Here is a 20675-nt window from a genome sequence, read left to right on the forward strand (position 1 = left end):
AGCTAGAAACCCGGCACGTGGGCCTTGAGTTAAAAAATGCCTTCCCTCACAGACACTGAAGAGCAGATATGTCTTTTGGCTCATGGCAGTTTCCCGTACTCTGTTCTCAGGAGCCACTATTTAAAATCCCATATCTCTGCTCTCCTGAAGGACTAGGGACATGCCCCAGCTTCTGCTGAGGCCTCCTTTCCATTCTTTTGGGCAGGTACCAGGCTTCTTAAACTATCACGTTCACCTGGGAGCCTCTGGCCAGACAGCGAGTCACATTTTGAGTCCCCACAAGTGCCGGTCATAAACATGAGGTCACTCAGCCCTGCAAAAGTCTTTACAGAGAGAATCTGCTCTAGATGAGGAAAAACTGAGGCACAGAAGTAACGACAAAACCAGGAAGTGGCAGAGCCAGGATCCCATTCCAGGCCCCAGGACTTTTCCCACCCAACCAAGCCTCCCCATAAAAGATTCCTATGGTCCTGATGCCTGAAAGACTCTCCAAAATCCTGAGCCAGCAGCCAGCACTCTGTGGCACTTGCCCTGGACCCGTCCTCTGCTCTCCACATCTACCCTGAACATGCCCCTGACAGCTCACGCAAGCTCCCAACATGGTCATAGCTCCAGCTGCCCTTGAGGCCCAATGCCTCAGGGCGAGGGATGAGCCATCAGGGCCTGGCTCTGGGAGTGCCCAGGTTCATGCAGGATGGGGGAGACGGTCAAAGGGGTGGGATCCCCGGGATCACCGTCCTGAGGCCAGGGGCTTGACTCTGCCAGGGGCGCTGTAGGCCAGGGCTGCCTGAGTTTGGCACATCTGGGGGTTAAGATGAGGGGGAAAATGTGGCCCAGCCTGGGGCGCTTAGGTTGCAAAGGTGTGAAGGAGAGAGGATGGGAGGGTTCGGGGAGCACTGGCTGGAGGTGGGAGGGGCCTGGTCTCTTGCAGGGGAAGCTGGGGAGGGTGAGGGCAGGCAGAGCTGCTTTCAGGACTGAGGGACAAAGCCAGTCCACAAGGAGGGTCATGGCGAGCAGCCCAGTCACCCTGTGTGCATGTGTCCTGGGGCGTGTGGGCACACCACAAAGCTATGGCAGAGGACGGGTCCTGGGGGTGAGAAGGCAGGCACTGGGAGAGCCTGGGGCATGGGATGTGGGGGACAGAGCACAGAGCAGGGCCAGGTAGCGGACAGGGCAGGGCCTCAGAGGACACACCAGGGTCTGTTTCAGGAGCAGGGTCTGGGGGCTGGGCTCAACAGGGCGTCGACAAGAGGGAGCAGGAGTCTCCCCTGACAGCACAGCCTCAGGGCCTGCAGAGATCTGAGGCTGGGGTAATTACGAACATCTGATTCTCAGCACCCCAGCAATGAACTCAAGCAGCCAGCACTTGGGCTCTGGGAGCCTGGGGAGCCGGCGGATTGGCTGATGCTGGGCCTCCCCAGGGCGGCGGGCTACCCACAAATGTAAAACCAGAGAAATACTCACACAGCCGAGCCCGGGATGCAGGGATCCGATCTGCGGGAGAATGTGAAACCAACAAAAGGGTGTTCATGTTTCAAAGCCACGCCCAGGCCAATGCTGCAAGTGCCCCCTCCCTACACCTACCCTTGGGATCCACCCAGCCAGTCTGTGGGGTACCCACTCTCTCTGGCAGAGCTCTCTGAGGGGTCCCAGGGGACTCCTGGACCACCCAGGAAAGCCTGCCAGTGTCAGGTGCCCAGAACTCAGCCACTGCACAACCCTGGCCTGCTAGATTATTAAAAGCCTCAGCTCTCTTCAGATTGTAACGCAGAGCCAATAGCTGTTATTCCCAAATATGACAGGAGACACTCGAAAAAACCCCAAGCCCTGGCAGAATTCACCAGCCCTGCTGGAAGGGACCACACGGAGTGGGGTGGGTGGGAGTGAGAAGGCCTGGCAGGCAGCCCCGCCCGGGTGGTGCTGGGGCCCACCACGTACCAGGGCCCATCACATACCGGCTTTTTCCCCACAATGAGCTTCTCCACCTTCTGCACCTGGGACACATGGTCCTCATTGGTCTTCAGCTCTCGCTTACGGATCCGTTCATAGATCCCGATCAGCATCTCACGGGGAATGTCCTCACCATCGTCCACACCTGGGTAGGGGATGCAGCTGGATATCAGGGTGGGCCCCAGGCTCACTCGATTTACCAGTTTCTAAAGCAAATCAGAGGAGCGAACCTTCCACTAGACCCAACAGAACCAAAGAACTCCCAGGCAGGCCCACAGCAACAGGACATTTTCAGTCAACACAAATTTCCTCAGTCCTCCTACCAGAACGGGCCCAATACTTCCGACCCGGTCTAGTAGGCGACGGGTGTCAGGGGCTGAGCCACCGCTAAGCCATGTTCAGAGGGCTTTATAAATGCTACCCTGCTCCATGCTAACCACAGCCCTTCGAAGTGGGTATAATCATCTCCATTCCACAGATGGGAAGACTGAGGCTGAGGTGTGGGGAGGCTGGAGTATAGGGAGGCTGGGGTTTGTTTGGGCTCCGATGGACCTGGGGCCACGTCCTACTTTCACCCTTACTAGCTGTGTGACTACGGGCGAGTGACTGCCTCAACCATGCTTGGTGTCCTCCTCTAAAACAGGTTGCCCACAGCACAGGCTTGTCGTGAGGAAACGAGGGGCGCCTGAGGCGTGCCCAGCTCTGCATCTGAGCGGTGAGAGTGCTGCAGCGGTTGCTGTTGCTGGCCCACATCACACGGGCAGAGGCTGGAGGCCGGGCTCTGACCCGGGGCTGCCCTAACCACAAGCACACACTGCTTCTGTCTTCCTCCCCACTCTGAAAACCGCTGTGAGCAGAGAAACAGCCTTGTACATGTGGGAAATGCAAACTCGTTTTGCAGTGAGCTCTACCCTCATCCATCCGCCAGGCTGCAGTCCAAAAGGCTGCAGGGCTTGGGGAACATGGACCTCCCACAGATGGCTGGCAGGACAGGAGATGCTCCAACCCGGGGTAGGCAACCTGGCAATGCCTGTCCAAATGACAAGTTCTAGCACCCTCTGGTCCACTGACTGCATTTGGGGAACTTATCCCATGGGAAATAAGACACATACAACGTTATCGCAGCACTGTTTCCAAATGGCAAAAGGCTGGAAGTAACCTATGTACCCATTAACAGGGGAGTGCTCACCAATCATCCCACATCAGCACGACAGACTACTTACTACACACCTGCCAAGAACAGCGAAGAAGGCCACAGTAAAGCACATGGGCCGTTTCTCTTAGATTTAGTAAGTGGGAAAAGCAAGGTGCAAAGTAGCAGGGGATAAAACCATTCCTGCATATGTGCACTTGCATGAGCGGAGCACAACTAGGGGGCACAGCCAGGAGAAGCCAAAATCGAGGAACTTCAGGGGCAGAGGCTATGCCCTGAGCAGGCGGGGCAGGGTGGGAAGGAAACTGCTAGGCACCTTCCAGTATTTTTTATTTATTTTTTCCTAAATAGACATTATTTTTAGAGCAGTTGTAGGTTCTCAGCAAAATTGAGCAGAAGGCAGACTTCCCATGTATGCCCTGCCCCCCGACACTCACAGCCTTCCACGCTGTTGCCATCCTCACCAGAGTGCTCCATTGGCACAATGATGAGCCTACACGGACGCATCAGCGTCACCCGAGGTCCATGTTTTAGATTGGGGTCCACTCCAGATGCTGTGATTCTGTGGGTTTGGGCAAACGTAGAACGACCCTCATCCACCATTATAGCACCACGCAGAACAGTGTCACCGCCCTAAAAATCCTCTGAGCTCCGCACACCCATCCTCCCCTTCCCCAGCTCCTGGCAGCCACTCATCCTTTTCCTGTCTCCATAGTTTTGCCTTTTCCGGAATGTCATAGAGTTGGAATCACATAGCACGCAGCCTGTTCAGACTGGCCTCTTTCACTCAGTGCTGCACACTTAAGTTTCCTCCACATCTCTTCATGGTCGATAGCTCACTTCTCTTTCGTGCTGAGCACTATTCCACTGTCTGGAGGCATGCAGTTTATTTATCCCTTCACCTGCTCAAGGACGTCTGGTGGTTGCCACGTTTGGACAGTTTTGAATGGAGCTGCTATAAGTATCCGTGTGCAGGTTTTTCTGTGGGCCTAAGTTTTCAGTTCTTTTGGGTAAATATCAAGGAGCACAACTGCTGGATCATATTACTTTCTGGCTTTCAAACTATGTGAATATCCATTCAAAAAATAAATTAAAAAATTTAAAAACAAACTTTAATAACAAGGAAAGACTCCTGGACTGGCTTCCGTGGTGAGCTACTCCGCCTTCACAGTCCTCCAGCCCCCAGGGCTCTCCCGCTGCGGGACCCACTGGACAAACTGCGCTGACCCACTCCAGAGAGGATGTGTGTTGGGGAGGGGGTGAGGATTTCCCTACAAAAAGGACAAGCTGTCCATGCACTCGGCACAGAGCACCAGGCTGGCTCCAGGAGTCCAGGGACCTGCCTGGCCTCAGCCATTTCTTGGTTGATGTGACCCTGGGCAGGTCCCTTCCTTCTCTGAGCCCTGATCACCCATTCTGAAGCATGAGGAAGACGAGAAAGGATGTCCCTGAGCTCCGGGCTGAAAAGGGGTGACTTGGTGGGGACAGCCCAGGCTTGGGAGACAGAACCTGCAGCTCCCTTCTTGGGAATGGGGTGCATAGCCCCTTCCATGGGAAGTGGGGAGGCTCCTGCCACCCTGTCATCCAGAGAGCTGGCAGTACTGGGTGCAACCATGGACAGGACCCACAGAGCCACTGCCACTGAGGTACAGACTGGCCGCCACCTGACTCAGCAGCCCTGCCCTGCCAAGCCTTCTCTACTCTAGGCCAGTCATTTCTGGTTCCTCCTGCTATGTCTCATCCAGCATATCCCAGATGACGTGCAGGAGGTTCTAAAGTAAGAAAAAAAAAACCTGGCTAGGCACGGTGGCTCAAGCCTTTAATCCCAGCACTTTGGGAGGCCAGGGTGGGAGGGTCACTTGAGGCCAAGGAGTTCAAGACCAGCCTGGGCAACATAGTGAGACCCTACCTCTAGAAAAAGTAAAAATTAAAAATTAGCCGGGCATGGCAGGTTGCGCCTGTGGTCTCAGCTACCTGGCAGGCTGAGGCAGGAGGATCTCTTGAGCCTGGGAGGTCAAGGCTGAAGTGAGATATGATTGCACCACTGCACTCCAGCCTGTGCGACAGAGGAAGACTGTGTCTAAATAAATAAATAAATAAATAAATGTAAACAAATTAGAGAGACCCTCAAACTGTCCCTGGGCTGCCAGAGGGACCTCTAAATATAAATAAATACATAAAGTAATTAATTAAAACAAATCAGAGACCCTCAAACTGCGCCTGGGCTGCCAATAGCATGCAGCACACAGCTGGCTTTCCTGGAGGCGAGGCCAGCCTGCATCAGGGGTCATGCGGAGGTCTGTGAATCCTAGAAACAGGCCTGGCCCCATGAGAAGGGAGGCTCAGGATGAGAGGCCCCGGGTGGATGCAGAGGAGGCCCCGGCCTCCTGGCTGCTGCTTGGACACCTGGGCCTGGGAGTACATCTGTTGTACCATCAAAGTGTCCACTGGTGGCCCTCGGGAGCTCTCAAGCTGCCTTGGTTGCCAGGAACTACAGACTTGATGGACTTGGGGCCTGCGATGCCCCTCAGACCTTGCAGGAGGCCACATACAGTAACTGCTGGGTGCAGGGAATGGCTGTCCATGAGCTCTAAGCCATGCCCCAGCCTGCTCAGCGCCCCTTCCTGCCTCCCAAGGGAGGTGGCAGAACCACTCAGGTCTTGGAGCCTAGCTCAGGTGCCATCTCCCTGAGGCCTCTGCTACCTGGGTTTCCTGCCACAGCGGCACCCGCCACCAGGAGAAGGGGAGGGCACCTGAAGACCCCGGAGTAGAGCTGGAGCTGCTCCCTGGAGAGTGACACTGTTCAAGGAGAAGGGACGGCAGAACCACTGTTGAATAAACTAAGAATGAACAGCTTTGTCAGCTCCACACGCTCTTAGAGCCAGGCTGTATTCACACTGGCTCTTCTTTGCTTTTACAAATAGTGACAACCTTTCCAAGGAACCCTCAGTCCCTGTTTTCAACCCACCCTCAGCTCTTGCAGCCAGGGTTCCCACAGGGACTGAGGGATGCAGTGCCTTCCTCCTTCCTTCCGGGGACCCTGGGGCACACAAGGGACACACTGGGCTGGCACAGAGCCCTTGGGAGAAGGTCACGGCCTTTTAGTTCCTTTCCTGTTTCTGATCACACAAGGATGCCTCGCTTCCTGTAGACTCCGCACCAACACCTCCCAGCACATGCCCACCTCCCTGAGGCCAGGGAGCCGGGTCTGCACTCCAGTGCCAGCAGCCGGAAGCCGCACTGGGCTAGAACTCAGCAGCACTGCTTTCTTTTCGTTGCAAAGAAAAGAAAGAATGTATAATTACTTTCTACATGTGGCAAATGCTACTCATTCTCCATTTACAGTAGCGATATCAAGTCCCCTTTTAAAATATATACTTTTAGGTAAAGACACAAAGAAAAAGGCCAGTTTCATCCTTCAAGGACAAGCTAACAGTGTCACCTTCTCTGTGAGGAAGGTTTCCCAACACCTCGAGACCCCGGCCTGTGTCATGCAGCCTGTGTCCCACGGGGGCTCCTCTAAGGCAATGCTCTTTCCAGTCATCTGTGCTCCCCAAAGGCCCCTCCATGCCAGACCCTGGAGTGCCGGAGCACAGCTCCCCAACTGGAGGTTGCCTCACGCCCCTTACATCTGGGGAGGGCCTGGCTGGGGCAGGTGCTGGAGCAAATCTGTGGCTGGCCGACCGCCTGAGACAGCTCACCTCGGAGGTTCTTGATGAAGTCCTCTAGCTTCATTTTCCGCTCGGGCTTGACATTGGGGCTGTACATATCAGTGTTCAGCAGGATGATGGCGAAGGCCAGGATGAAAATGGTGTCTGGGTTCCGGAACTGCCGCACCACCCCAGGGTTGCAGATGCAGTAGCGCTGGCTGCGGGCCGGGAGGGAGGGGGTCAGGGCCATGGGCGCAGCAAGTGACACGGCCCCTCTCTCACCCGCTGAGGCTGTCATGTGCCGCTGAGCCTCAGCTCCTGCTTCTGGTGAGCGAGGATCACACCTGCCTGTCGGAGTTGGCCCTGACTACTCACTCGCCCTCCTCACTCTACTGTAGTCCCTCCTACCTGGATTTTAGCCGGGCACATGGCCGTCCTGGGGAGGACTACATTTCCCAGCTCCCGGGAGCTCAGAGTAGCCACACCACCACATTCAGCCCATGGGATGTGAACACATGTGATGTGAGTGCCTGTAAGGCTGGGCCCCTCTCCCTGCTGCCTGCAATGGGGACATCACAGTGGGTGTCAGGCCTGCCCTCCGGGACCTTGAGGTGAAAGCAGCCAGGGGCACCTCCACACCAGCTCAGAGGGAGAAGCACTCTGCCTTGACTCAGCCATGACTACTGAGGGGCCTCAGGTTCAACAGCTGTGGACCGACCGCTGCAAGAACACCCCCCTGCCTTGGAGTCAGCCCGCTTGCCACTCCCGCTGCCACCCCAGGGGCCCCTCCACTGGTGACCTCGTGGAGGGGCAGGTGACAAGAGGCAGGGACAGAGTAGAGGAGCCAGGCAAAGTACCGGGACTGAGGCTTAGGAGCCCAGCTTAGTGCCCTCCCCTCCAGGAAGCCATCCTGGAAGGAGGTGGGTGCACCTTGCCTCCCGCCAGGGCCCTGGGGTTGTCCTCCCTCTGTGTCCTCGATCCTCCTGGCCCCATCACCAGTGTGGAGCCCAGAGGGCTGGGTCAGCAGCTGACCTGTGCCGTCCACACCCCCCAGCACCAAACATGCCGGCTTCTACACAGCCAGTCTGCACGTGATCCCAGAATGGATGACTGCGTAGTGACCGCGAGCTCACTGTTGTGTCAGGAACTGGGCTAAGTGTGCCCACATGTCCTGTGTCATTTCATCCTTGCACCTCTTTCTAGGGTATGTGCTACTGTTATTCAATTTCACAAGTGAAGAAATGAGGCACAGAGAAGTTAAGTAACCAGCACAGGGTCACACAGCCGGTAAGTGGTGGAGTCGGTGACTGAACCAGGCATCTGGCTGTCTGGCTTGTGCTCTGAGTCACTGTGAATGAGCAAATGAATGACTAGATAGATGGACTTGTGGATGAATGCAGAGCTTGGGGGGAATTAGAGGAAGAGCATTCAGAATCCTGATGTGAACAGCCAGAATCCTAGCAGTCGTAATCATAACCTCTTTCAACTTCAGTTTCCTCATCTTCACAATTAAAATAATCGGTACAGTCTTCTCCACCCCCACCACCTCACAATGGCTGAAAGGAGCCCGACACAGTGCCCGGAACGTAGGAGGAGCCAGTACGATCACCCCCAAAGCAACATTCAGGGACACCTGGCCCTGTCTAGGGATGGTGGGGATGCAGTCTTTGGTCCAACCTCGGGCCCTGAAGCTGGGGGACACCATTCTCCCCTGAGGCAGCAGCCCCAGCCAGCCCGGGCCCCACCTGAACGCCTCTATGAGCCGCTCCACTTTCTGAGCCTCCCCTTGGACACGGATGTGCGCCTGGAATTTCCTGAGGGCCTCATCCAGCTCCATGGTAGAGAAGTCCATCTCGTCCACGACGCAGCTGGAATAGAGACAGACAGCCCCGCATAAGCACCCCTTGCAGGTGCGACACGCCCAGCCCACCCCCAGGTGGTGGTGCCTGAAGCCCCGGGAATGGACTGCCTCCTGGCAGGGAGAGCCCCTGCCTGACTCCGACCAATCAGCCAAGAGCCCTCAGAATGCAGCAAAAAGACCTCCAGGCTTCTGGGGAGCCCACGAAGCCCCTGGAACTGTAGGGAAGCACGTGTGCCTATATTTATGCGGGCAGTTTTCCCAGTGGGGCAGAGCATATGGTTATCTGGATCAAAGCCCTTCCCAAGAGACAAGCATTTTTAAGCACAGCCCTCACCAGGCACACAGTGGACGCTACTGTGAGTCTCCTCTCCTTCTGCACGGGGTTGGGGAGTTTGCTGCCATTTTCACAGTGAGGAAAGGGGCGCCCAGGGTGTTGACTTTCAGAATAAGCCTGTTCTCTTGTGGGGAGAGTATCGGGGTGGTGGGCTGGGTTTTGCAGATGCTTTTCCAGGGACTTGAAAGGGCCATGCACCCTCATCTGTGGGGCAGGGCCTGGAGGGGGGCTGATGAATGGTCTCCACATTCTTCCCATGGCCCTGCCCCTGGCACACCCTTCCAGTCCCTCCTATGGTGACCCCTGAACAGAGAAGATGGAGTCTGCACCAGGAGCCCTGAGGCAGGCTCCAGCTTCTGGCCAAGCTCCCTAATGATGCTGCGGTCACTCCCATGGGGCAGAGGCCTGGCCACACAGGGCCTGACCCCTCTCCCAGGGCCATCTCCACATGGGGGCGATGCAGCTGCTCCCACCCTCCTCTAAGCGCTCAAGGCCTCCTGGGGCAACAGCCTTGGAGGTGACTTCGGAGCAGTGGGGAGAGGGCAAGCAGGGAGCAGGCAGAGGATTTGCTGAGCAGCAGGAGCAGCGGCCCTGCAGATGCCTGGTGTGGTGGCCCGGGGGAGCCAGCCACTTCCTGAGGCCACTGCTATTTTCTGACCTGAGGAAAACAATGTGCGGATTTCCTAAGGACCAGGGACCGGCTTGGAGTGGGGAGTCGGGGCAGCATAGGAATGGCTGCAGGGGATGGGGGTGGGAGCTGGACATTTACCAAGGAGCTCGTGGGCTTTCCCCTGGACCTTTCCTCACGCCTGCTTCAAAGAGGGGAGGGGGCAGTAGCCACCCTAACGATACAGCAGGCTTCTCCAGGTGCTGAGCAGGGAGAAAGATGCCCAGCCTGTGCATGCTTGGCCGACCAAGGGCACAGATATTCTGCTGGTGCCTGCCATGTGCTGGCCACACTTAGCCTCCTGGGTGTGGGACAGGGACTACATGAGTGCCGTGTATGTGAGTCCGCGTGTGTGGGGGTGTGTGCCCAGGCCAGCCCCTCCCACTCTGAGCCTTGGTTTCCCCACCCATGAGACAAAAAGGGCGACGGCACCCTCTGCCTCCTAGGGAGAAGCAGCAGAGATGGCAGGCGCACTGGCCAGCCCCAGGGAACGTGAGGCCCCGTGCTCCAGGGGCTGCTGCTCCCGGGCACCTTCTCCCCAGCCCTCGTTGGTCCCCTCGGCTGCACATGGGCAGGGCTGGGCGGCTAGAAGGGACTGCCCCTGGATGGCCAGCACTTCACCCTGCTCTGAATGCTCTTCCTGGCCCACCCTTCTGGCTCAGGGAGTTGGGAACCCATTTTTCTGCAGGCTTTCAAGTAGCCGGGAGTGCTATGCTCACCAGCTCTCTGAGCTGAGAGGAGCTGTAGAATCAGGAGGTGGGGCAGGACGCACAGCCCCAATATCCCAGCCGGGAGAATGAGGCAGGGGCAGAGCGTGGCACGGGCCGCCCACGGGGAGGCAGGTCACTTGATCTGACTCCCCACCACTCTCCCCAGGGGCGAGTCAGGAGCAGACAGGGCATGCAGTCCATGCAGGAGGACAACAGCCAGGCCAGGGGAAGAGGCCCTGACGTCCAGCTGCCTGCTCTTGCCAGCCCTGCCATGAGAAGCTGCAGGAACATGGGTCACTGAGGGCTGTGATGCTTGGTGCTGGGTTGGATCAACCGTGCTTAGGGATGGAGGGAAGGGAGGGGCCAAGGGTGCATGCCAGAGGGTGGGCGGACAGGCAGTGGGGTTCGCATGTGGGATGGTGCATTGGAGGGCAGGTGCCCACCTGCATGCTGGGCAGATGTGGGGCATCTGCATGTGTGTGTCTAGGACTTAGGAAGAGAGAAAGGGGGGCCCACGACATGTCCCAGCAAGTAGGGTGGGCCTGGCCCTGTGTGTGCCCATGGGTAACACAGGGTGCGTGTGTGGAATCAGGTCCCCCACCACCCCCCATACAGAACTCACTCGAGCACGTCACGGTTGAACTGCTTCTGCCGGTTGCCCAGGAACTCGCCGATCATCTGCCGGCTGAGGCCCTTGCGCTGCAGCAGGAAGTGGGCCACCCCGACGGGCGTGTCGGGCACAAAGCCACGCTCGATGAGGTACTGGACTCCCTTCTCAGGCTTCCTGGGGTAGGACGAGAGGCACACTCAGTCCCAGCTGCCTGGCCACCAGCCAGGCACCTGGAGGGGATCTCCGCTCAGTAGATGGTCGACATTCTCCCTCCCTGCCCACCTGCACTGGCCTTCATCCCTGTAGGCATTCAGGGGTCTCTAGTTCCATCTCCTGCCTGGGTGGGAACTCAAGAACCCAGGCTGGCACTGGAAGACCCTGGGCTCCAGGCATCCTGCCCTGTCCCAAAACCCAAATGTGGGGGACCTGGTACAAACACCTTCACCTAGACTCACCCAGACCTTGTACAAAGAATGGGCTGGGCTGGCTGCAGGGATGCTTCTGTGGGAGCTGGAGCTGGACCGTCACTCCCCTGCTCTGCCTGCAGCCCCTTGTCGGCTGCCCGGCACTGGCCCCAAACTCCCGCACACACATTCAGAACGGGGTTCCCTGTCCAGCCCAACTCCCTGCTCCCCTCAGTGTGAAAGCCGCCATGCCTGGCTGCACTTCTAAGTAGACTGGAACCCTCCGCCTGCCAACGGGTAATAACAGCAACCACAGCACCGGCGGGGAGAAATCGCTCTGTGCCGCCGCTGTTGAGGCGCCCTGTGCACACTAATTCACTCAATTCCCACTCCAGGAGGTCAGCACTCTGGTTACCTGCGGTGCTCAGGAGCCCAGACTCAGGAGCCCAACAGCCATATAACCTTCCAGGGGTCCTGGCTTCCCCTGCTGTAAACACTGAGGAAGTAGTCAGATGCCTGCAACGACGCACTCAGTAAGCACCATAAGAGGTTTCTATGCCGAGTCCTAATTCATGGGAGGGTGATGAAGGTGCAGGAAGGCAGCATTTCTAGCTGGAGGTCACAGCACCAGTGGCAGGGCTGGCCATGCAGGGCTAAGTGTGTCCACTGGAGACCAGACCCCCAGAGCATGGGTCATTCCACTGGCTCAAGCTTCTCGGTGCCCAAGGTGTGTGCAGAACCAGGCCTGGGCAGGGATGTGCATAGGGCACGACACGTGTGTTGTGGGCTGATGGGGCCTAGCGCCAGGCCAGAGCACACCAGGTCTGCACCTGGCCAGGTGTCTGTAGGGCCAGGCAGGCTGCAGGGACATGGCACTGACCTTGCTGCTCACACCAGCCCTGGGAGCAGGCCCTGCCCCCCCGTGGCACTCCGGCCGTGTGAGCCCTGGCAGGCCCCTTCTCCCTTGGGGCCTCAGACTTCCTGCCCATCTTGCGGTAGGTCTCTTGCTTGGCTGACCTGGCAGGGTGGTCCTGGTGGTCAAAGGGAGAGATTGGGCCAGGAGTGGTGGCTCACACCTGTAATTCCAGTACTTCAGGAAGCTGAGGCAGGTGGATCACGTGAGGTCAGGAGTTCCAGACCAGCCGGGACAACATGGTGAAACCCCATCTCTACTAAAAATCCAAAATTAGCTGGGCGTGGTGTCTCACACCTATAATCCCAGCTACTCAGGAGGCTGAGGCAGGAGAATCATTTGAACTCCGGAGGCGCAGGTTACGGTGAGCCGAGATTGTACCACTGCACTCCAGCCTGGGCGACAGAGCAAGACTCCATGTCAAAAAAAAAAACAAAAAACAAAAAAGGAGACAGGCTGGTGTGAGAGGGCTTTGAAGATGGCCACATATGTGACCCTGGAGGATGGGTGTCCTCTGTGGAGTTTGCCAGGCCACTCAGGGAGCTGTATGGAGCCATCAGGCCAGACTGGCTCCATGTCCCCTTGGACTGAGTCCTCAGAGTCACCGAGGGCTGTCAAGTGGTTGGGGACACCCTCCAGGGACACGTGCTTCCTCAAGAGTCCATGAGGAGCCCAGTGTGGCTTGGGCCCCCTTGCCTCATGGCACACCTAGAACCTGTGCTGGGGTGTAATCGGCCGGGTCATCCACTAATTAGGGGGCCGGGCCTGACCCCTTGCCCCAGCAGGTAGAAGTCAGCATTCTTCTGTCCCCGGGGTGGGGGGGATGGAGATGAAAGCCAGTGTCCACCTGCCCCATAACCTGCACAGTTCCCGGCTGACAGCAGTGCCCTGCAGACACCGCATTTCCATGTGCAAGTGAAAGGAAGCCTCCTGGCTGCAAGGTGACCCTGCTATTTTTATCCCAGGATGGCCACACCCGTAAGCTTGTCCCCAGGAGTGTGGCAGGGAGCAGACACCAGCCAGCTTGGTCCTGGCACAGAAGTGGTAATGGAGTGGCCCCGGTCCCTACCTGTCCCAGGGACCCAGGATGGAAGGACCAGGGTTTCACTGTTCACAAGATCACATGCCTCGCTATGATTCGGGGGTCTCCAAACAAGAACTGCTCCAATGCCCCAGGCCTCTACAGCCAAGGCCAGAGCAGATTCTGGGTCCTCACCATCCTGCTCCATGCCAGCACCAGCCCACACCCTTCTCTCCCTCCCAAGCTTCCAGGTGAGGGGTCGCCATGGCTCACCTACAGTTGGGTTTTCTTTGGCCCACACACTGTTAACAAAAAATTCTAGTTAGTTGCCAGTATTTAAAAACTGGAAGAATGCACAAAAAATCTGGATTTCTGGCTTCTGAAAAATCAGACCTTCTGGCATCCCTGGGCCTATGCTCCCTGGCCTCCACGGCAGTGAGTGGGGGAGCCGGGCTGGGCTCCCCCACCCCCTGCTGCCTGGTCCCTTCCCCACACAGGTGCACACTCTGACTCCACCCAGGCTGCCTGGTCCCTCCAGGCCACCGCTGCAGTGACCAGGTCCAGGCCCAGCCGGGTCCCGCTTTCTGTCGCTGCTCTTTTTTTGCCCCCATCCACCCTCTGATGTGGATGTGCCACATCCAGGGACTTCCAGGACAAGGCTCCTCGGACCTGGAGGTGCTCAGAGCACAGAGGGAAGAGGGGAAGGCGCTGTGGGAAGCGGGCATGTGGGCTCTTCAGGATTAGGTGAGCACCATGTGTCTGCTGGGCCAGGCACCTCTTGGTGAACACTGGCTGGGAGTAGGCCGTGGGCCCCTGTGGGTGCAGCCGAGAGGCCTAGTCTGTGCAGGGGGCAAGGGACAGAGACTGAGGGATCAGGCAATTTTCTGGGAAGAGGTGACAGTGAGGACAAAGGTGCTGAGGTGGGTGGGGAGACCTGAGAGGCTATTCCAGGGTTGAGCACAGGGACCCTGGGGGAAGGCGAAGGGGGTAGCGGGGCGGTGGGCAGACCGCACTGTGCAGCAGGCCATGGAGAGGGGTCTGGCTTTCTTCCGAGTGGGCTGAGAAGCCCCAGTGTGAGGTCAAGAGGGTGGTGATGGGGTCCTAAGTCCACAAGAGCGATGCCGTGCTGGGGAGATCGTGGGCCAGGGCCCAGCTGGCAGCTGAGTGAGGGGCTCCTGTGGGCACCTGGCCATGCTGCAGCAGAGGTGGGAGGGGGCCGGGTTGAGGTCACAGTCTAAGGGCAGAGGTGTCAATATTTGCTGATGGATCTGGGTGGGGGTGGCCGAGGTGGGGGCAGTGGAGGTAGGAGCAAGAAGGACAAAGAGCAGTGAGTCCAGGATGGCGTCAGCTTTTAGCCTGAACCTAGTGCGGGTGATGGATTCCACCCAGCAGGCCTCAAGGGCCATACCGCAGAAGTGAGGATGCTCAATGAGGGGGCCTAGGCTGGTGATGAGGAGCTCGCTGCTGACCTGAGGGGAACTGGGGAGGAGCTGCAGCTGGACAGCCAGGGCCGGCTCCAGGGTGGGGCTGGGAGTCTCCGCAAAGCTCCCTGCAGAAGTGACAGGCCCTTAACAGCCTCCCTGACAGCAGACGGCCAGGGCACTGGGCATTTACTGGTGGGAATCCCCTGCCACTGGGACCTTGCTACCCTCCCCTACTCCTAGCCCGTGTAATGAAGCCCTTCCTTCCCCAATCAGTCCTTGGTGGCCCTGCTGGGTGGTGAGTTCTCCATCCACCTGTGCCCTGCCTCACAGAGTTCCACAAGGTCTGCCAAGCATCACACAGGTCGAAGGTGGGCCTTTGGTGTGGCCTTGGACCCGCACCACCTCCTCTCGTGACAGGACTTTACTTTCCCGCCTGCCCTGGGGAGAGGGCTGCAGGACATGCTTCAGCCACTGAACTGTGAGCTGAGGGGTCTGTGTCACTTCAAGGGGGAAGCTGTGCGGTCCCCTATGGACACCCACCTCCTTCATTCATTCCACAAACATTTATTGGGCACCTACCCTGGCTAGGTGCTATGCTAGCACAGTTATGGTCCCCATCGTCAAAAAACATGCTTTCTAGTTAGAGAGGGATACAGACGGAGATAAAGTCCAAGAATACAGAAATATGCTCCAGTACAAGCATCAGGGGCATGGCTGGGAGAGTCAGAAGCCCACACTTCCGTCTCAGCTCCACTTCTGGCTGGGCGACCCAGGGTGAGTAACTTAGCCTTTCTGTGTCTCTGTATAATGGGGATGAGAGCAGTTCACACAATGGTTACTGTGAAGAATCCATGAGTTCGTACTCATAACGTACCATGCCTCAGGCCTCAGAAACCATTTCAGGCTTCACAGCTGGAAGGCGAGGCCTGGGCTAGAAGAACTCACCCGGGGTGATGCCACAGAAAGCTGGGACAGCATCGACTTCAGCTGGAAGGGGCAGAAGGACGGGCAGGAAAGCCCACCCTGACGAGATGGCATTGAGCCCAGGAAGAGAGCCAGGAAGAGGGTCCCTGGTGGAGGGAACGGCCAATGCAAAAGCCTTGACAGGTAACAAAATGGGGGCACAGAAGGGTCAAAAAACTGGCTCCAGGTTGCCCAGCAAGATGATGGGTGCCAGGACTTATAATCCACACTTCTGCCCCAGAAGTCCCTAAAAATTCTCTCTACCCTCCGGATGCCCTTCCTGCTACTGAAAATCCACTCCGTCCAGCTCTGCAGTCACCCCATCCCCACAGTCCCTCTGTGTATATCCGTTACTCTTTCTTTAGCTCTTCTTGATTCCACCCTGTAAGGACCCAGCATTAACAGGTGCTGCCTGCAACATTCTCACCATCTATACCTGACCCACCTCTGTACCCCCGGCCCTGCTGCCCCCTAAAATGCCCCAGCAGGCAGTGTAGTCGGAGCCTCCTGGCTCCGTCCCTGCTGTGTGCTCCCAGGTCTGGCCTTAGCTGCCTCCTCTAAAGCTGGCTGAGCCAGCTTTTCCTCACATCAGATGACGATTCAGATTCAAGTGTGACAAGTAAGCACAGACTGCACCAGTCACCTCCTGCACACGCATCTCTCATCGTCTTTCAGCGGCAAGCTGAGCTGCTGGTGGGAAGAGCGAGCTGTGTGAGGCTCTGAGGAAGAGCCGCTGCAAGGCTGTGGATTGCACGTGGGGAACACCTACCTGCTGGAGCAAAGCAACGAGTGCTTACCCTGGTATTTTCCCAGCAGGGGTGTGCAGGATCCAGAAAAGGGTTCTCTCTCTCTAAGACCCAGGTCTCACTATGTTGTCTAGACTGGCCTCAAACTCCTAGTTTCAAGTGATCCTCCCGCCTCAGCCTCCCAAGCAGCTGGGACCACAGGCATGTGCCATTGTGCTTGGCTCCAGTCCTTTTTAACTGTTCAGGATGCCTAAGAGATGTGGAAGTGGATGGATGCCCAAGCACCTAGCTTCAGCCCCCAGGCTTCCCAGCCTACCCTCCAGCGCAGGCCCTAAGACCTAGTGGGCAGATTCTACTCTCTGCTCCAGGCCAGTCAGAGCCCTGCATCCTGCTTGCCCAAGTGGTTCAGGGAGAGGCACAAGAGCCAGAAGGAGCCGATGAGGGGAGGAGAATCTCTCTTCCTCCTACTGGGGTTGCCTTGAGGTCAGACTACAGGCCTGGGGTTCTCTGATGGCCCTCCTGCCCTGGGTCAGGGAGGATCTGGCAAGAGGCAGGGCCAACCCTGAGGCAGATGGAGCCAAGAAATACCCGGGACTTTTCAGGTCCATGAACCAGTAAAGCCTTTTTGCTTAACCCAGTTTGATAGAGTTCCTGTCACATGCAACAGAGAAGGCCATGATTAACGCAGAGACCAACACAGGGTTTGGAGTGCCCGAGGATCTCCGTGGTCAGAGGTCTGAGCCCTGGTAACTGTTAACTGCTTGCGGGGGTGAGGATAGACTCACCAACTTCAGCATTCAGAGAGTCCCTGCACACCTGAAAATGCCCTTCCAATGCAGCAACCCAGGGTCCTGCAGAGAGGTGCCACTTCCAGCCTTTCCCACACTGCCAGGGCCAGCAAGCTCGCCACCTTCGGAGGCTGCCTGCTCCATCCAGCTCTGACTTTTACACGCACTTTCTGGTAGCGTGAACCCAAGTGGCTTCCCTGGTATTGATCCCAGAGAGAAGGCAGGAGAATCACCCTCTGAAGTGTGGCAAGCACCCCCTGCAGGGCTTCCCTTGGCACTGTCTTCTTCTCCAAGGCTCAGCACCAGCCACCTCAGACCCAGGCCAGAGCTCGGGATCCTGGGCTGCGGGTAGCATCAAGGGCCACAGGCCACAGTGGCCCGTGTCTAGGGGAGGGGGGTCCCAACCTCCAAAGACCCAGCTCAAAGTGCTCCTAAGAGAGCCCATCCTTTCCATCATCAGCACCACAGGCTACGGGAGCAGCACTGCACATCCTCTGGGCCCAGCACTTCTGGTGTGTGGCCTTGAGCTTGGGCCTGGGCTCTCAGCCTCGCTGCCTGCACCTACGCTTCCCAGGATGGCTGTGGGGAATCAGTGAGACAATAGGCGGAAGGTGTTCGGCATGGGGCCTGGCGCTTGGTCCAGGCTCTGCACAGGCTGGCTCTGCTCACTGCTATTTTTATCAATGACAGCAGACACGTTAAACACAAGGAGCACAGAGCTGGAGCATGCAGATCAGGGGTACACTCTGAGCCCTGTTCCCACAGGTGGAGGGGAATGGCCCCCTGGGGGCGCTGGAAGGGTGAAACAGCCACGCTCCCTGCAGGATCCCAGCGACAGCATCCCCTGCCTCCCTTCTGCAGTAGCTCCAGCAGGTGGATGGGACCCGAGGCTGCTGGGCCCCAGGGGCTGGGCGCCAAGTGTAGGGGAGGCCAGGTCCACAGAAGGGGGCTGCCTCCAGGTACAGGGCCCTGTGCTGGAAGGGCCTCAGAGGCCCCTGTGAAAAGCTCTTAGCCAAGTAGTCCAACCACACTGTCACACCAGGTGGCCACCCAAGCCCTGCGTACATGTTTCTCAGAGACAAGCTTCTCACTCCTTTTTGAGGGTGCCTGTGTCATCATGAAGCAGCTCTGGGGCCAAGGATGCTCTTGCAGAGGTGGGAGAGGTCTGGTGTGGCTCACCTGTGACAAGGTCACCTGGGCTCATTCCAGGGAGGAATGTGACAGACAGAAAGTGGACATAGCCAGGCATGTACCCCTGACAGCGTGTACCAGGTACAGGAGCAGGAGACGCTGGGGTGGGGTTCCAATGCGGAGGTGACAGACTCAGTGAGGTCCCTGCTGGGCACCTGCCCCAGCTCCATGTGCTGCAGGGCTGCATGGCCTCTCACAAATGGTGTGGCTCTGCCTCCTGGACTCAGTTTACAGATCTGTCACCCAGTGAGGAGGTAGGGAACCCAGGGATACCTGTGGTAGCAGTTCCTACATCATGGATTTTAAGAGGATGTGTTCAGGAGCCAAGTGGCCAGGGTGTGACATCCCTAGTCGCCTACCAACTATGTGAGACTCAGCTCACCCACTGCACAGGGTAACGTGCGTTAGCGTGTGACAGGCCCTGGGAACCACGCCTGGCGCACCGTCAGCAATTGGAAGGATTAGCTATTCTCGTTATTTCTGACTGCTTGGCCCATCACAATGCCTGTTTGCGTCTTCCTAAAGCCCAGCCCTGGAAGCTCCCTTCCCTTGGCACTCACTCGGGACACAGAAGCCCTCGCTGACCACAACAGGTGCCATCCACTGCACAAACATGTTCCAGGTGCAGACAGTGAGGCTCAGAGAGTTCAGGGAGTTGCCCCAGGTCCCACAGCTGATAGGTGGCAGAGCCAGGACTGAAACCCTCCTGCCTCTGGCTCCTGCACCCCCGCCCTCCCGCAGCACTGCCAGCCAGATCAGCTGTGTGGCTGTCAGCTGGGCCAGGTGGGAGTAAGTGGCAGATGCCCAGAGGAACATCTGGAGGCCTGGTAGACCTCGGCAGCCCCCGGGATGCCCTCCCCACCAACCCACACCACTTTCTCAGGCTTCGTTTCTGTTCTTCCTCCCCGCTTGCTGCTGGCTCTCCCACTTTGGTACATGATTCCCTTAAAGGGGGCGTCCCCCCAGACAGAGGCCTGTGCCAGGAATGCTCATTGCTTTGTTGCTAGGAAGGGGTGGGAACTGAGAGCTGTGCTGGAGGCCGGGCAAAGGCCGGGACATACCACCCCGCAGGGAGAGAAGTGGAGGTGGTACACAGGCGCTGGGCCAAAGAAAAGGAAGGGAAAGGGCAGTTCCTCCTTCAACTAAAAATGTGCCTAGCTAAGACCCAGCAATTCCACTTCCAGCCATATGATCTAGAGGCCTGCCAGGTGTGTGTGTAAGGATCACAACCACTGTCACACTAGTGCTAGTTATGAAAACCTAGAAGCAACTGGCCAAATAACCTATAGCCACGGCAGGGACTGCCACTCAGCAGCACACAGGAGCAAGACAGCCTGTGTGTAGAGCCCAGCGATACCCTCATAAGACAATGTCACAGTCCCGCGCCCTGAGTGATGTCAGCAAGGATCCAACAGTAGCAGCTAATATACAGTAAGGCCCTATCCTGTGCCACGTCCTGCTCTCAGCACTTCACACAGACCAACGCTTTACCCTCACCGCCCTGGGAGGAGGGTGCCCCTGGCATCAGCCCATTTCACAGATGCGGCCACTGTGGGACAGGGGGTTATGCTGCCCAAGGACATAGAGATAGGATGGGGCACAGCCAGGATTTAAAGCCAGGCAAGCAAGCCCCAAGCTGTGTTCTTAACCATGGCTGTCTAGAGTTCCTAGAAGTGCACACAAATGCACAGGAAAAAAATCTGGAAGGAGAGGCTGCAACATGCTGAGTCCAAGAGGATGTTATCCTGAGCTGCAAGGCATGCATTTTCTGTGAAGAATGTATTCACGTGCTACACAGATAATTAAAAGTCAACTGAATAAGAAAGAATCTACACAGACCAAAGCTGGCTGGTTGAGGGAGGTGGTTTTTCCTGGTTTCCTGTCTCCCCACTGCTGGCCTCCACCTGTCCACTCTGCAGGGACCCCTGGTTATCCCAGCCTCCCCTCTAGGGCACATGGGCCTGGGTCGAGAGATGATCCTGGAGCTGGGCTGTGCCCAGGAGCGGTGGGGACAGACTTCAGGGACCGTGTCAGGTGGGCCAGCAGGATGCAACCCTCCCCTGTCCAGCGCATTGCTCCGGCCGTGGCCTGTGCAGCAGTGAGAGCAGCCATACTCTGCAGCAAGCCACAGGCAGATCACAGGCTCAGGAGAGAGCATCCTGGTAGATGTGAGATGTCCAAGACGGTAGATGTGAGATGTCCAAGACTCTTTGTTCTTAGCTGAGCAAACCAGTAAGCCACTGCCCCTTACTGGCCCCAAGTGAATGCACCATTCCCCAGAGGCTCTTCC

At 57.5% G+C, this 20675-nt stretch overlaps 1 protein-coding gene across 12 annotated transcripts in view; it reads right to left on the bottom strand.

Moving 5' to 3' along the window:
- IQSEC1 (IQ motif and Sec7 domain ArfGEF 1) overlaps positions 1 to 20675 on the bottom strand; it is a 386075-nt gene that overhangs the window by 16342 nt on the left and 349058 nt on the right. For all 12 annotated transcript variants that reach the window (XM_055381037.2, XM_055381038.2, XM_055381041.2 and 9 more), the window contains 5 exons: positions 10948 to 11109; positions 8499 to 8621; positions 6805 to 6971; positions 1956 to 2095; positions 1465 to 1494 (listed from right to left, as the gene is read on the bottom strand). In XM_055381037.2, the coding sequence (XP_055237012.2) occupies positions 1465 to 1494; positions 1956 to 2095; positions 6805 to 6971; positions 8499 to 8621; positions 10948 to 11109 (622 nt within the window). The remainder of the gene's footprint in view (positions 1 to 1464; positions 1495 to 1955; positions 2096 to 6804; positions 6972 to 8498; positions 8622 to 10947; positions 11110 to 20675) is intronic.

Source organism: Gorilla gorilla, chromosome 2 (assembly GCF_029281585.2).
Source record: "Gorilla gorilla gorilla isolate KB3781 chromosome 2, NHGRI_mGorGor1-v2.1_pri, whole genome shotgun sequence".
In the NCBI taxonomy this organism is placed as follows: Eukaryota; Metazoa; Chordata; class Mammalia; order Primates; family Hominidae; genus Gorilla; species Gorilla gorilla.